General features: G+C 38.7%; 1 protein-coding gene across 1 annotated transcript in view; it reads left to right on the top strand.

The window, feature by feature from the left end:
* The window catches only part of PLD1 (phospholipase D1), a 103,443-nt gene that overhangs the window by 58,902 nt on the left and 27,313 nt on the right, over positions 1 to 17,228 (top strand). Inside the window, exons 12-18 of the mRNA XM_075268697.1 lie at positions 2,048 to 2,129; positions 3,479 to 3,589; positions 5,005 to 5,208; positions 5,606 to 5,825; positions 9,738 to 9,866; positions 11,051 to 11,169; positions 12,841 to 12,954. Coding sequence (XP_075124798.1) covers positions 2,048 to 2,129; positions 3,479 to 3,589; positions 5,005 to 5,208; positions 5,606 to 5,825; positions 9,738 to 9,866; positions 11,051 to 11,169; positions 12,841 to 12,954 — 979 coding nt within the window. The remainder of the gene's footprint in view (positions 1 to 2,047; positions 2,130 to 3,478; positions 3,590 to 5,004; positions 5,209 to 5,605; positions 5,826 to 9,737; positions 9,867 to 11,050; positions 11,170 to 12,840; positions 12,955 to 17,228) is intronic.

Below are 17,228 nucleotides of genomic sequence, written 5' to 3' on the forward strand. Positions count from 1 at the left end.
CACACTATAGTTCCATACCAAGCAGAAGTAATGACAATTACAGTGCTTTTCCAGAATATACAGTCTGCACTGTAGTACAGTGCTGCAATTTAAGGCAAACAATGCAAAAATACTCTGCACAGTGCACCAAAAAATGCATGTATGCAGCGCCAAAATATCAGATGCCATAAAGTAAAACCATTCATAGCTGTGTTACTGTGGTATCATAATTTTTTTCTTATTATTCAAATGAGCTCTTTACAGCAAGAGGACATTGCCGTTTACCTCATTGGTTCAAGGAGCTCATTTGCACAGAGCTGTTTGCTAGACTTTCCTTCACCTGGGGCAAAGGCTCAGTTCCTTTGTCTGTACTTTGTATCTAAATCCAGAAAAGGGATTCCTGATGTCCTCCCTGCAGCACATACCCCAGCTGCCTCTTTCTCCCATCCAAACTACCCCTCTGCATTTGAACTTTGACAAAAACAATAAAATCTTGGCAACCAGTTCAAGGGGCAAATACTATTTGATTCAAGTGACCCTAACCTATCTGCTGGGTTGGGTTGATATACTGGTTTCTGGTTACAGATTCCTTTTATAGGGGAATTCCCATCATTCAATTCTAGTATATTACTCAATACATTTCTCTATCTTGCTCTGTTTGTAAGATACTGCCGAATGTGTGTACCCCATGTCTACAGCTCGTTGCCTAGGTTTCATACCGCAGGCTTTTCCCATCCACCAACTTGTCATTGAAACCAGGAAGTGGAAGGGGAGGAGAAAGGAGAGCAGGTGAAACCCTTAGGCTGCATTCACACCGAGTTGTTTGGCTCAGGAATTTGGTCAGGAAACGGACTCAAATTCCTCCTCCAAAAAACACCTCACCATACAGTCAGTCCTATGGTGAGGCATTTTTAGGAGGAGGAATTTGAGTCAGTTTCCTGACCAAAAAACTGTGTGTACGCAGCCTTAGGATAAGGCCCTATGTGACGATACACAGCGCTAAAGTCTGCGGGAAAATCCACGGTGGGAAAGCGTCGTTGTTTTTCCTGCAGCATTTTGAACAGAAAGTTCACGGAGTTTTCCTCTGTGGACTTTGTTACCATTATATCTACACGAAAGCTGTCGTTGTTTCTGAAGATACAATTGACATGTTGCGATTTCCAAAACAGCGTGGTTTTGGAAATTGCAGCATGTCCGCACTGCGGTTTTAATCGCAAAGTGGGCATGGCATTCACATGAATCCCATCCACTTTGCAGTTAATGTATAACACCGCGATTTTTCCCTTTTAGGCCCAGGCATCACGTGGCGTAAATGCTTAAAAAAAAAAAAAAAAAAAAAAAAAAAACCCTGTGTTTTACAGTCACAGTAAAGTGGATGGGATTCTAGCAAGTTCCATCCCCATTCTGCATAAAACATGAACAGCGGGAATGCTGCGATTTCCAAAACTGTTACGGTTTTGGAAATCAAAGCTTGTCAATTACACCTATGGAAACACCAGTGGTTTCCCTGTAGGTATAAATAAAGCAGAAAATGCGCAGAGGAGAACTCTGCAAACTTTCTGTCAAAAGCGATGCAGGAAGAACCGCGATGTTGTGCTGCAATAAAGCACTGCAGGATGCCATGTGTGGATTTAGCTATAAGATTAAGGTCCCACATAGTGAACCACAGTAAAAAAGTGCTGTGGGGAAAACTTTGGCAGAAGTTTTCTCTCCCAGGACGTTCTGCTTCAATTATACCTATATAGGATACGCTAGCATTTCCGTAGGTATGATTGACATGCTGCGATTTACATAAATGATGGATTTTGAAATCTCAGCGTGTCCACTGCGGATATTTTCTACAATGTGTGGATGGGTTTAATAGCTATTGTAAAACGCCACATTTTCTGTCGCGAAAAAATGGCAACTTTTATACTACATGGGTCCCTGGCCTAAGTGTTCTACGTAGTACCTTCAAAATTATTTCACATGTATGGATGTGTATAATGGGGTTTAAAAATTATGTATTGGTCATACGTGGCTTATAGAGTTTATATTCACAAATGCTCTTTTCCTACGATCTTTCAAGGCTAAGTCCAGAAATTTTTCTGAAGCGTCCAGTTGTGGAAGGAAATCGATGGAGACTGGATTGTGTCCTGAAGAGAAAAGCAGTGAGTAACTCTGTACTGTATTCGTAAAGGGATATTCACACAAAATTCTTATTTCATAGAAAAAAGTACTTGGTAAAATATCGCAGTAACCCGTTGATGGCAATTAGTGAAAGTGTATTTGTTACTAGAAAAAGCCCAACAAAATCCCCCTTTCCCTACCACAGTTTGAGCACTGTTGCCAATAGATATGACCTGTAGTCCATCTTAATCCAGGACAAGTATGCGCAGTTTGTTATTGGCTTCCCTATATCTGCTTATTGGATCAAGGCTACATGACCATGCATGTGCCATCCTAACAGATGGAGGACATGCTGGGCATGAATAATTGCTTTGAGGAGAATTGGCCATTTAGGAAGTACATAGAGCAAGGTGCACCTGAAAATGAAGTTTTCACTAGTAAGCAGAGAGCCACATAGTAAGGACCACCACTCTGGCCACTGCAAGCTGAAAATGTAATGGTGCTATTGGGGTGCAGATCTTAAGAGAGGACACATGGTACAGTACAGATGGTTTATCTGCACAGTTGTTCAAGTTTAAAAAAAAAAAAAAAAAAAAAAGTTGTATGTTGATTCAACCCCTTTAAAGAATCACCCCTTCAGGAACTTAAAGAGGACCAAGCATCTTAAATGGCTATTTGCCAAATTATTGTTTATCTTTTCCTCCTGGCTTCCTTTTAGCTGTATGTACATGTGTTTCCAGTAGTAAGAGGTACTTGATACATTTGTTTGACCCTTGTTTGCACTTGTATAAGCTTTTAGCTACAGAAGGACCTCTTAAGATACAGTTGTGACTCCTACAGTATTTGGTATATTGATTTCAGCAATCCTCTCCTGCCAGCAGTTGGCTAAACACAAAAGATATTTCTGCATTTTTCGCTCGTTTTTACTGCTAGGCAACCACCCAAATATTCTTTCATTCACTATGTTTACCAGCCAGCATTCAAATATAATTCATTGTCATTGACGTCTATAGAACTCCCTAATGAATGTCTACAATGGAAACCCTGTATAGTGAAGTAGCCTTTAGTTAAACGGTCAAATCGGCTCATAAGAGATCCAGGTAAAAACTATATTGGCACTAAAATTATTGTTACTATATCTCTATCAGATGTTACTGTTCTATCAGTGTCAGAATGTATCGTAATGTAAAACTATCATGAGAAAATTTTTGTTAAACAAAAAAACTTGATCTGTGATCCAAGAGTCCTTGGAAACTTTTCAGCATTGAGGGAGTTTTTATTGTGCAAATAACCTATTTATTTCTGCTAGAATACCCATAATCCTTCTTGGGATTTTTTAGCATTCCTTCACAAAACTGGTGTTGTTTCTCTTTCATTTCTGCTTTTGCAGCAACAAGGTGTCAAGATATTTATCATGTTGTATAAGGAAGTAGAACTGGCACTGGGAATCAACAGCGAGTACAGCAAGAGAACTCTCATGCGTATACATCCTAATATTAAGGTATGGCCTATAGATAGTGTGCTCAATTGTTTTTCGTGGAGATGACCGGCATTGCAGATGAGTAGGGTGCAGCAGTCTTGTCATTCAGTCAATACCAGGCTCACATCTGTCTCCAGTACACATCTCACTTGGTGATAAGATGAATGGAGTGGGTGGTGCTGCTCTGTGATTGACAGCTATCTCTATCTGCACACTCACATACATAGAAGGTTGGCACTCACACTGTCCAACTTTTGGCCCACTGGACTCCTAAGCTGACAAGTTATATTGGAACAATTCATAAAAATAAATAAATGATACATTATATTAGGGCTGGGCAATTAATTGGAAAATAATCAAAATCTGAACTCTGCTCCTATATTTGATATGAACTTGCTCTAATCGATTATTTCAAATATTTTGCATCCATGCCACGCTGTCTCAAGCCATTGGCTTGAGGATGCCACTAAATGTGGACTATCTTGTCAAGATGTCTGATATGTGAACTAAAGGCAAAATTCGAGTTTAAATGTTCAATTGGTGGTGATTTTCATTTGGGTCATAATTGTCCAGCCCTAATATGTATATGTGTTTAAGTAGAGAATAGCACAACACACCAGGTCCTCGTCTGCTTAATGTGAATTTATTACATCACGTTTCGAAAGCTATAAATCTGATTAACATTGCTTTTGCAGTTATGTGAAGTTTCAGGTTATGAACCCTTCTTTAGGCATGAAGGGCAGTGCTTGGTTAACATGCCACAATTCCAGAAGACTAGTCCTGATGTGGATGTGACCACATCAGGACAACCAAAAATGGGGTTGTAGTCACCTTTGTTGCAATCACTCCTTTGTTTGCAGCATAACAACTCTAGTTATCCTGGCCGGACCCCTGTTACCGCCACTGCCAGATGACGTCTCCAGCTGCAGCTTCAGACAGTCCCTAAGGGTTGAAGCTGTAGTAAGTGACATAATCCTGTTAATCTGGCAACAGGGGTGGACCAGGAGAACTGGAGCCTTTGTTCCACAGCAAAATAGTGAAGAGAGTTAACTATAGCCACTGGGAGCTTTTCTTTTGTCTGGGCAACTCCTTTAAATTTAGATGTTGGCTGACCAGTCCTATACTTCAGTCTTGGGGAGGTGTAAACCAGAGAGCAGTATAAATTGAAAATATTGTGACAGCAATACAATTACAGTTTTCAATAGGAAAATTTGAGGAGCATTTTCTAGTGCTGCTTATTTAAAGGGATTTCCTAGGATTTAATATTGACCTCAATATCCTTCTTTTGCCGCCACTATAGCACATACAGGACAGTTATAGGAAATGCTAATAGCGCTCTGATGTGCAGGTTCTGAAGTGATGTGTTTCTACTCTGAATGAAAACTGGTTACATAGTTATCGTTATATGAAAAATAAACCTTTTTTCAATTATTTAGGTGATGAGACATCCGGATCATATGTCGTCATCGGTCTATTTGTGGGCACACCATGAAAAAATTGTAGTTATTGATCAATCTGTGGCTTTTGTTGGAGGAATTGACCTTGCTTACGGCCGATGGGATGATGATGAGCACAGGTTAACAGATGTGGGAAGTGTCAAGAGAATCATAGCAGCGCAGTCTACAACTGGCATCAACACGGTAAAATAAACCTTTCTATGAAATTTTCTATCACTCTGTATAAGCTCAATTACTGCATAATACAGTATCTGCTACATGACGGCAATATGCTCATCTGCGCCTTACAATTTAACTTATCATTTTATTTTATTTTTTCCTGGTGTTGTTTAGTTTTGTTCACCTGTCTACTTCTAGAAATAATACAATGGAAAAGGATGTGTGTACCTTCTATGTACCAGGTGGTGGATGGCAGCACAGGATACAATGACCACGAAATAATTATTCTAGGATAATAAAAGTTATTGCTGCACCAGCTTATTACACCTGGGTGATCATAGTAATGACAGTAAACAGACCTGAATGTTTGATAGTATTATGGGATGTTTTGCATCATTAATAAACTACCTACCCTGTTTAGGTTTTGTCAGGGTCCATGCAAGCTCTGAATGGAGAAGACAAGACCAACAGGAAAACAGGCTTACAATTTCAAGAGAGAAAAGGTGAAGAAGTGGTGGACAGCTCGAGGATACGAGGCATGGGCAAATCCCGAAAGTTTGCCAAGTTCAGCTTATATAAACAGCTCCACAAGCACAACCTCCAACATGCAGACAGTGTCAGCAGCATAGACAGCCAATCACGTATGTACTTCTCTTCTGCTTACATCTACCAAGAGCTAAAATTTACCATGCTGACCAAAGAAAGGGGAAAAATCTTAAAAAAAATAAAATAAAAAATCTTCTAACAAACAAGCTATAGGTTTAGGTTTATAGCATTTCCCTGTCAGTTGCCTTACATTTATCTTTATTTTCCTTTATGTATTTTGGGTAGTATAACCTACCGTTGCTCCAGTATTCACCATTTTCCATGGATTTTCAGCAGTGTAGCTCAAAGAACTTTTTTTATTCAATCTTTTAAAGTTACACATGTAGGGAAGCCACTTTTGTAGCTCCAAACCACTATATTACAGTGTGGTAAGCACATTATGCCAGCAGACTCCTAAAGATCGGGCATCTGTGGTTTGGTGCCGACACCTGTGCCGGACGTCCATTCATTCTACGAGAGCCCTTTTGTTTGTGTTTCTTGTGTATAAGCAGCATCTCCCTCTCTACAGGCATTTCTGATACTCACAGTAGTCAGCAGAATTTATTCCATGGTTTTAAATCACATCGGAGATTGTTTCATCCCTTGGCTGGGTCTGTACACAAGTTCACTCAGTATCAGAGTGGTGAGTGAGCACAATATCATGGTAGTATATCATACTAATGCGCTGCATCGGTTTCTTTGGGGTCTCTGCTAATTAAGCAACTATTTTGTTTTCCTACTAATAAATGGGTTCTGCGTTTTGACATTTTTCCAGCTGCCTAAATTACCCTTGCATTTTCTGTCAGCCAGTTTCATCTAGCAATGTTTTGTCATTTTTTTTGGCGAGAATTGAGCATAAAAAGTAGCTATAAAGTAACCCCCCCAGCTTTGTGTAGATGCACTTCTGAATATGGAGTTATTGGCATGGATACTTTGAGATTAAGTATATTCTTAAAGGAGATTGCACGTGTGTTTTATAGCAGCCTCTCTGCAAAGTTAATACAATTACGGTAAGTATTGAAAATAAATATCCTGACACACACTTGTACAGAAAATTGTAAAATCTAAGCTAGATCTATCTGCAGGGAAACGTAAAGAGGAATTTGTCAGCTGCCAAATGAAAATAATTTCAGCCCAGAGTATACTGCCAGCAACACACAATAGCATCACTGATGCTAAAAATTATGAAATTGTTTATTTTTATGGTAAATTACCCTTAAAATAGCAGTTTTAATACAGGAAAATTATTTATGAACTATCCTTTTTAACAGTTGCCAAGATTCCTCTTAGAAATTGGGCTGTGGCACCTTTTTATTGCTTTATATAATTGTGTAAGGATTACCGTATATACTCGAGTATAAGCTGATCCGAATATAAGCCGAGGCCCCAAATTTTACCACAAAAAAACTGGGAAAACTTATTGACTCGAGTATAAGCCTGTTGGGGGGGGAAATGCAGCAGCTACTGGAAATTTTCAAAAATTAAAATGGTCGGAGTTTTTGGGTGCAGTAGGTGCTGGGAAAGGGGAGGGGGTGTTCTGGTTGTCTGTCTGCCCCTTCCCTGAGCTTGAGGACTGTTTTTGTTTTTGTTTTTGTTTTTTTTCCCTCACTTGGAATTCAGCCTGGCTGAATATAGAGTATCTGCAGTGCTCCTATTAACCCCTTCCTGACAGAATAGAAGCACTGCAAATACCGTATATTCAGTAGACTGGGCACTTTCAGACACAGGGATACCTAATGTGTTTGTCTCACAGTAATTTTCTACTTTTATATGTATTCTAGGGAAAGGAGGGATTTAGAACTTTTATTTATTTAATTTTTTTAAATATATATATATATATATATAACTCCATACTGAGGCTAAATAAACAACAGCCCCCTACAGCTTTTATAGTACCCTTGGGGAGGGTGAGGGACTGACTAATGACCAATTATTGTACAGGAATTTGAAGAAATTCTTATCTAAGTAGTATAGAGAGACCAGCATAGTACACAGGAATACAGACAAAAGCTACAGTGACCCTTCTATAGATGTGCAAGAAATACATATAGTCTGATCAATAAGACAATTAACCCTGTCATATCACATCAATAAGACACTATGATTTTGTGGGGGGAAAAAAACATGTCTTGTTACAGTCACATCTAAATTCTTAGTCAATTCTTTACAATAGAGAGATGGTCAAGGCACATATTAATCTGAATGTGGAAGCGGCCATATTTGGTAGATTGGACATATCGATTATGTAAAAGATAAAGTATAAATTTGAGGAAATGAGCAGATATGAAAAAAGGTGAGAATTTGTGTTTCTTCACTGTTAGGTTTAGCATCACAAAACCAAAAAAAGAAAAAGTAAAGCAAACCTAAAATACAGTTAACAAGGTTTATAGAAAAAAAAACAACTTTTAAAAACCTGTTTTATGGCTTTGTGCATTTTCTGTAAAGTCATCCTGGATAGTTTTGCCTTTCCTTGTTTACTTTGCTGTCATGTGTCACATACAGTCCAAAGTCTATATGGTGATGGCTCTGGCTTGTAATAAAGCACAGATCTCATGTCAGTGCTTTTCATATAGGCTGCTTTAGTGTTCTGGTGTCGGCATTACAGTAGATTTGCATCTTCTTGCTGAGTAATGTCTTAGTTTTCTGTAGGTGAAAAGTGAAATGAAACATTAACCCCTGATTTACATGATGTGCACATGTATTACACTTTCTACAGGTTATGTAAAGAAACACTATCACTATTAAAGTATAGGAATGAACCGTGCAGAGCTTCGAAGGCTGAGAGCAGTCTCTTTGGCGTGGAATTCCTAGTGTTGGGTGAGGTGCAGCTGGGGTGACAGACCTGACACAAGTGATATAGGCTGTGCACTCATTTCTCTGGCTGCTCCAGTATCTGGTTTAGCAACACTGCTGATTTATATTGGGGGTTTTTTATGTCTGTTTTCCAAGTGTCAAATAAGAGATTAAAACTAAGGCCAATGCTCTGGCCTCACCATGGTTTGGGGTGACCACATAAGAAAAAAAAAAAAGAGAAGCTTTGCTTTAAGCAATAGTGATGGATATATCTCTTATTTTTCTAGCTGAAGCTCAATGTCAGGTAATATTTTTTTTTTCTCTGAAGAAGATTCTTGAGCAGCAAAGAGTATCATGTCTGATTGCATGTGCCTTGTAGTCAGTCATATCACAAAATTGATGTACAAGATAAGTGCCAAAAAATATAACTCCAACATGTGAATGAATAGGCTAAATTGCATCTTGTCAAGGTGTTATCACCACTGTTGAGAAGGAAAGGTCCCAACTGCCTGGAACCAAGATGGCTATAAACCAGCTACATAAGGCTCTGCTCACATCTGCATTGTGAACTCTGGTTTTTGGTTCCTATATAAAAACAAAATTATAGCCGTAGAGATTATCACATAAGGGACACCAATGTCTCCCAAGGACCCCATTGACACTTGCTAACCTGGTTAGTGACTGCTTATTTCTCCAGATAAGTGATCACACAACCCTGAAACTACCAAGTGGAGACACAAAAGATTTCCTTAGTTTTATAATGAGCCTAAGAGCTGTGTTGAGTTTTGAGCACTGTACAGCAGGTAGGATAGGTACAAACAAGCAGGAACCAGCAGTCACAGTAAGATGGTGGAAAGATTGGAACCTGCCACAGCAGTGCTACATTCTGTATCTTTTCTTTTAATGGCCCATGACACTGATGCATTTGGTTATCATTAATCATATACTATAAGATTTTAGATATTCTCAAAATTTCAGTAGGAAATCTTAATGTCTTATTACAAGAAGAATTCTCCTTCAATTTGGTGATAGTGACTCTTTATGTTTCCTACATAAGCAGTTTCACTTTTCTCTGCATATTTTCAGCTAGAACACTTTCAGTGAACATCTTTCACGTTTTCCAATTGTTAATGACTTTTTTTTTTTTTTTATTCCTCTATTTATACCAATTACAGATCGGGGATCTGTCCGCAGTTTACAGACTGGCGTGGGAGAACTTCTTGGTGAAACTCGATTCTGGCATGGAAAAGACTATTGCAATTTTGTATTCAAAGATTGGGTACAACTGGATAAACCTTTTGATGGTAAGTTATTGAGTGAAAAGTAGAGAAGATGATGTAGAGAAGCTTCTGTTTAATTTAACCACTTAAGGACCACAATATGCATATATATGTCCCTCAATAAGAGGCCTTAAAATTTTGCACTGTGTTGGGCGCCAGAGCTCCATAGCCGCCAAGTCTTTGCTGCCAGATCTCTGCCATATAAAACAACAGTATCCATGGTTGGAGCTCACTCCAATCGTGGACAGTTAACTCTCTAAATGTTGTGGTCAATTGTGACCATGGCATCTGAGATGTTACTTTCTTTCATTTTCAGTCTCCTGTTTGGATGTTTGGAACAGATCCCTGCTGGGAGATTGTTGGAGCCTTGTAAAGCCTCTCAGGCCTGCCAGTACTATATGACTCCTCAGACCTGCCTGTGGCAGAGCTCAATAGTAACACAAGGATTGTAGATGTTGAAAGAAGGAAGTTGATCAGGCAGAAAAAAGGTTTCAGTAATTTGAAGAAGAATTTGGAAAAATATTTTGATGTACATCTTGGGGGGGGGGGAGACTCTCCAAAATCTGCTTCCCATTCATTTCTATGGGAGTTTCAGGAAGAATCAACCTGAAGAGTAAGCAGGATGCTGATAAAGTCCACTTTATGAAAAACAATGGTACCACACATTCAGCTAAAATATGGTGCTAGCAGACAAGGGGTCCTCCGACCCAACATACAATAGGAAATAGATGCTGCTGCACTCAAGGAATCGTGATATGTGACAATTTATTAGGGCAAAAAAGCTAACAATGATGACACCATGGACAAGTTTGATGAGCATACAGGAATATAGTAGCCACTAGATCCACAATATATGTATAACGTTTCAGTCCTTTAGACCTTCATCAGATTAGATCTAGTGTCCGGCAGGGCATAGAATGATGTCATAGCGTGATAAAGTCCACTAGCAGATATAAAAATTTTCCTCTCGATCCCATTGAAATGATGGAACAGTAAGTTTCAGGTATAATTTGGATCTGATTTTGAAGCAGAATCTGAGGCAAATTCCTCCATGTGATTTATACCCTAATATATCTGCTTTACTTTGGCACTTAAACAAAAAAAAAAAAAACTAGATGTTGTAGGAAGTCTAGATGTTGTAACTTCTATTTTTAATTGGTCTGTACTTCACACTACAATTTAATGTATTAACTTGTATCTCCATTCAGACTTCATTGACAGATACCAGACGCCCAGAATGCCCTGGCATGACATTTCTTCAGTTGTACATGGTAAAGCTGCACGTGATGTGGCGAGGCATTTTATTCAACGCTGGAATTTTACAAAGGTGTGTAATTTTGCAGATAATTGTTTTTTCGTTTTACATATACCACCAACTTATTCCTCAGCACAGAGATTGTGATCCCCTGGGGAACAGAGACTGACGTTAGTGAAGACTTTGTCTCCTCTTCATTGTCCTGTATTGGAGAATTGTACCTGACAACTTGGAAAATTATAACCTTTGAACCCCAATAAAACAAAAGGAGGACCTTTTTATGGGATTTAAATTTATATGCAAAAAAACTTACACATTTAAAAAAAAATCTAGGAACTCCATCTGTGTCACAGAAAATGTGAGACTTGATGTTGCAGAATGAAGCTCTTGTATGGTCATAGCCAAACACATCAATAGGGCCAGATTAATTTGTATAAGGCCAATAAAACCCTTGATAGACCTAAAGGGAATCTGTCGGGCCAATTTGGGACACTAAACCACTTACAGGTCTGGGGTTTTAGTCTTCCAGATCACCCTGTTGTAAAGTCATCCATTGCTGCATTTACAAAAAAAAAAAAAAAAGTATATACTTGCTGAGAGATGACTGTTTTCTGGTGCCTGCGCAGTTCTTTAGTGAAGCTGAGGACATACACCCCAGCTTCATTGAAGATGTGTCTGAGGTCTGGACACGTGCACTGAAGCAGAGTTGTATTCCTTTGGCTTCACTGAAGAACTACACATGTGTGGGGAGTACAGCCACGGTGTGAGTGCGGCACAGATGGGCAACCTGGGACACTAAACCCCCAATCCATATGGAGCGGTGGGTGGTTTATTGTCCCAGATCATCCTGACTGGTTCCTTCTAACTACCAAACAACTTTTTTAATTTTTTCATTGTCACATTTCAAGAGGGATAACTTTTTTGTTTTTCTGTCAATATAGCCTTATTAGGGCTTGTTTTATGTGTGATAAATATTATTTTTTAATTACTTTTGTGTTATATATACATTTGTTAGCTTTTTTCATTTTTCAAGGGAAGGGACTGTAATACACCACTGATATTTTGCTTTTTTTTCTGTACAATTTAATATGCAGTAAAAGTAAGTTTTATAGAAAAAAAAGTTATATTTGTGTGTAGGTGCATCCTAAGAGCCATAACTTTTTTTTTTTTTTTTTTTTTTTTAATTTTTAACAACATAGCAATATGAGGGCTTGTTTTTTGCTAATAAAAATATTTATTTGCACTTTTTTGGGATATGTATAACTTTATAAATTTTTATAAATTTTGTTTCCCTAGTGAACATTAATGCTTTGAATTACATGGTATGTCTAAGTATTATTACCTGCCAGTGTTCAGTCTGCCTAATAGTAAGGTGCTTATAACAGGCCTTTGTTCCTGGGGCATAGGGGCTGTCTGAGGGAGCCTGTTCACTCTGTCAAACACCTAAGATGCTTGTGGCATCTAAGACCAACTTTATTAATGTCCCATTAGTGCCTAGCGCCAACACTGTTACAAACCACTTTGACATCAGGATTATACAGCACACGGAGCTGCAATCTTTTAGATCATTGTCATAAAAAGGCAGCACATCAGACATCACCTGAATGACTGCCGTGGATGTGGTCTGTACGACATATAGGAAGAATCTGAGCACTCAGAGAAAACCCATGTAATGTTTTACTTTCAGCTTAAACTTATATTTCCATGTTAAGTCTGACTTTCTTTTTTTCCCTTCTGTTTCAGATAATGAAGCCCAAGTACCGTTCTCTTTCCTATCCTTTCCTGCTGCCTAAATCTCACAAAACAGCCAAGGAATTTCCTTATCAGGTTCCAGGATCAGTTCATGCTGACGCTCAGGTACGTTTCATGTTTGAGACACTGATTTTTCAGAAGCTGTCAGAACACTGACATCTATGGGGGTATTCCCAGCTAGAATGTTTATGGCAGGATATGGCATAAATGTCCAACAGATTCAGGTCCCACCTCTGGGATCCATTATTATTATTATTATTATTATTATTATTATTATTATTATTATTATTAATAATAATAATTTATATAGCACCATTAATTACATGCTGCTGTACATTTAAGGGTTTACATACAGAACACAAAATATACAAAATAAATACAATATTAACAGTGACCAACTGGTACAGTGGGATGGAGGGCCCTGCATCCAATCTATGACATTTATGGGATATCCTGTGGCTATTTTCTGCTGTATGAAATATTTTAATGTAATTATCAGCTTTTCACAACAGAAATAATAACTATAGTGTGGCAAATATACTAATAAATATATACAGGAATTCTAACTTAATATACACCACAAACCTGGTTTACATGTTTTGCACCTCATTTTCTATGTTTTAGACACTTTCTAACAGTTTGTACACCTCATACGACATGTCAACAGGGCTTGTTGGAAAAGGATGTTGCTTAATTTACTAAACTAAGATCAAGAAATTGTATCAAATTTTGTGCCAAGATTTAAGTGTTGTAGTGGTGTGGTTAGACTAAACAGTCTGCACCAGATTTTCTAACAGCTTCAGACAATTTAGAAAATCTGGTGCTGCGTAAGGCTGTCTAGTTTAACTCTGCAAGTTACCTCGTTTTTGTTTATCCGCCCCAGTGTGTAAGTGTTGGGCGATTACGTACTACTAAATGATATTAGAACATCTCAGAATGTGATCGGGTTTGGTTTTACAGTATGTAGCAATTATCACAAAATCATTAAGAGTATTGTGTATTGGAGACAAATTTCTACATCTTTGCAAGGTTGTGCACATAGCACCAGCCTGCTGTACTCCGAAATTCATGTAAATTGATAAAGGGAGTTTATCTGATTCCAGGCAGTACACTCCTGTTTATGTTCTTTCTATTGAGTGTGACTATAGCAGCAAAGCACATACACTCAGTCACAGCTCTATAAAAACTCCACCTCACTTCAGAGTAATGCAGGTGTGAAGAAATTGTGCTACGGGACCCAGAGCAGCCAAATATTAAAGATTATTATCCTCTAGATAGGTGAGACATTTAATTGATGGCAACACCTCTTTAGGCTAAGGCCCCAAAAATGGCAACACATTGTGGTTTTTCTAGCAACGTTTTTCACAGAAAGTAGAGGTTTTCATTATACCTATTGGGAAACCGCCGGCGATTCCATAGGTATAATTGACATGCTGCGTGTCTGCAGCATATATTTTCCTGCAGTGTGGGGATGGGATTTGCAAGAATCCTATCCACCATACCGTTACTGTAAAATGCCACATCTATTTTTCTACTGCGGTTTTTCCCCGGCTTTAGGCTGAGGCCCTACATTGCAACAAAAGTACAAAAAGTAGCTTTTCCACAGATTTTGCTGTGGTTTTTTTGAGCCAAAGTCATTAGTGGCTTGAAAAGGAATTGGAGTTATAAAGGAAGCTCTTATATTTCTCCCTTCTGCTCAATCCTATCCTGACTTTGGCTCAAAAAATGCAGCAAAATCTGCAAAAAAAAACCAAGAAGAAACAGCTTTTCTGCAATGTGGAGCCTCAGCTTTAGGCTGAAAATAAACTTTGCCGATAAACTGTTTTACTGCCATTTATGAGCTAAAGCCATCAGTGGGTTCAATAGGAATGGGAAATATAAAATCTGCTCTGGACTTTGGTTCAGAAAAATGCACCAAATCCCCCCCAAAACACAGCTTTTTTACAACATGTGGCCTCAGCCTTAGGGCTCGTTCACACGGAGTAAACGCGGCACGCAATGTGCCGCGTTTACGCCGCGATTTTGATGGTGCATGTTTGCGGTTGCGTTAACGTTTACTCCGTGTGAACGAGCCCTTAATGTGTTTTCACAAAGACATGATTGGATGGCACATATACTTTAAGGCTGGCATACACTTTAGATTTCAGACGACCATCATGTGGCTATCTGATTGATGATGGGATAATTTATACAAATCATTAACAACTAAACTGCCACCCTAATCAGAGAGAAAACCACAGGGATTACTTTATTATTGGCCAGACGCAGCTGATCATACTAAACACTTGTATTTTCAGTTGACACATGACCAGAAGTTTACAGCATGTCTGGTCTCTTTTTCGGCAAACTACCGTTCAGTGCATCTATATGGCAGGTAGTTAGCCATTCATCAGCTTAATTTCAGCTGATGAAAATCTGTTGAGTATTGCCAGTTTATGGCCATGCAACATAATATTATTGGTCTGTGGATGTTCAGTCATCAGATATGGGGTCTGTGGAGGTTCAGTCGTCAGATATGGGGTCTGTGGAGGTTCAGTTGTCAGATATGGGGTCTGTGGATGTTCAGTTGTCAGATATGGGGTCTGCGGTTGGTCAGATATTGTCAGTTCTAAGACACACAATACAGCACAACATAAACATACACTCAGATTTGATTCTCGCAGCAGAATTACCCAGACTGGAGCTTATCTGTCTAGGATCCAGCAAATGTTGGGTTTCCCTGCTGATTAACTCACTAAAAATATCATTATCTAGGTGTAAACACAATCCTTGGTGTGGCTGCCATTTACTTACTCAGTGAGCCACAAGTTAAGTTGACATGTGTACAGTGCCAAAAGGACTGACCACAAAGTCGCTCCAATTGTAGTATTTTGATTGTGTATGTATTGGATAGTACCTAGCGCTGAAAATGAGAGCTAGATGATGACAGCCATATCTAGCAGCTTGCCTAGGGCCACATTTTAGCTTTTATCCTGCTGGCTAATGTGTTTGTGTCTGAATCTTTAGGTGTTAGGTGAAGTTTTCTTTCTTATTCTTTTTACCCTACACAACCCCTTTATTGAGCGATGTTAATTAAACAAGTGTGTCTGATCATTGAGAGGCTGTTCTGGGCTGCCATCCAACTCAGAGAGAAGTTTCACAGACATTGGCACTTTCCATAGATCAGTGGGCGTCTCCTCCATAGAGAAGAACTGTCAGCTGAAAAACACTGTGCTTGGAGACAGATGGAGGAGACCTGGAGCAGATGGAAAGAGGAAATGGCAGTATGATGACTAGTACTCCTGTTTTATGCAGAAAGCTGGAAAATATTATATTCAAATATTGTCCTCCCTGCTAGAAGAGTTTGGGGAAGGAGTGAAACTCGCCTGTGTGAGCTATACCAAAATAACGTAATGTCTGAAGAGAGGGCTGTGTTTACCAGTTTTATCTCCTTTCTATGACTTGTGTATTACATTATACTAAATTATATTCTTGATATCTGGAGAGGACAGGAATTTCAAACTAGTTTACATGTGGGGGTATAATTCATGCAGCAGGGGCAGATGTGATATGTGAAAAAAGGAGAATATTGTTTTAAATAGTTATTTTAAATTCAGTTTTATGTAAATCAACAGTTTAAAGTGTAAGTATAGTTTTATTTTCTTAGATCAATCATTTAGCCTCCCATGTACAGTTACTCTGCCATGCCATTGTTCTGTTCACACAAGATCCTATCTAGTCCTACTTCGCCACCAAATCAGAAATGACAGCCTGTTGTGATCATTGCAACTTGGGAGATTTAGTGGTGTCATTTGTGTATCCTAGATTGAGAACATCCAAAGCGGACTCCCTGTTATCAGACTACATTGTAGATGAAGTGGTGCCTGTACCTGACTCCTAGAAATGCCTAAGATGGAAATGCCCCTATAAGGTTATTACCAGGTTGTTAGTAAAGTGTGTGGTAAAGATGGGAGTTACGTGTGTGCAATACACTCAACTTGTCCAACGATAAGTGCTCCCTGAATGAGTCACTGAATCTATATTGCTAAATGTAGATGTTATCATTCTTTTATGTGTATTTGACACACTATTACTCCCTGACTGAATGTGATACACACTAGTAACATGACTGTATAGGGGATAAATGCATTGGCATGGAGTGGATGATACTAGGATAGTAAGAATAAGTGCTATCTGTTGTTAGATTTTCTTAATAAAGTTTTTAGCATGTTGTAAGTGCAGTAGAACAGGCCAGATGGGTTTGGTTTGAGGCTCTGGTAGTGTTTCACACCTCCCAAGTAATTGTACCAGCAATTGTCATCCTCAGTAATATGTCTAGAAGCTGAATTCTTTGGAGTTGCAGTTTTTTGGAAATTTGTACTGTAGTGCTAATACCTGCA

This window comes from Leptodactylus fuscus, chromosome 3 (assembly GCF_031893055.1).
Source record: "Leptodactylus fuscus isolate aLepFus1 chromosome 3, aLepFus1.hap2, whole genome shotgun sequence".
NCBI lineage: Eukaryota > Metazoa > Chordata > Amphibia > Anura > Leptodactylidae > Leptodactylus > Leptodactylus fuscus.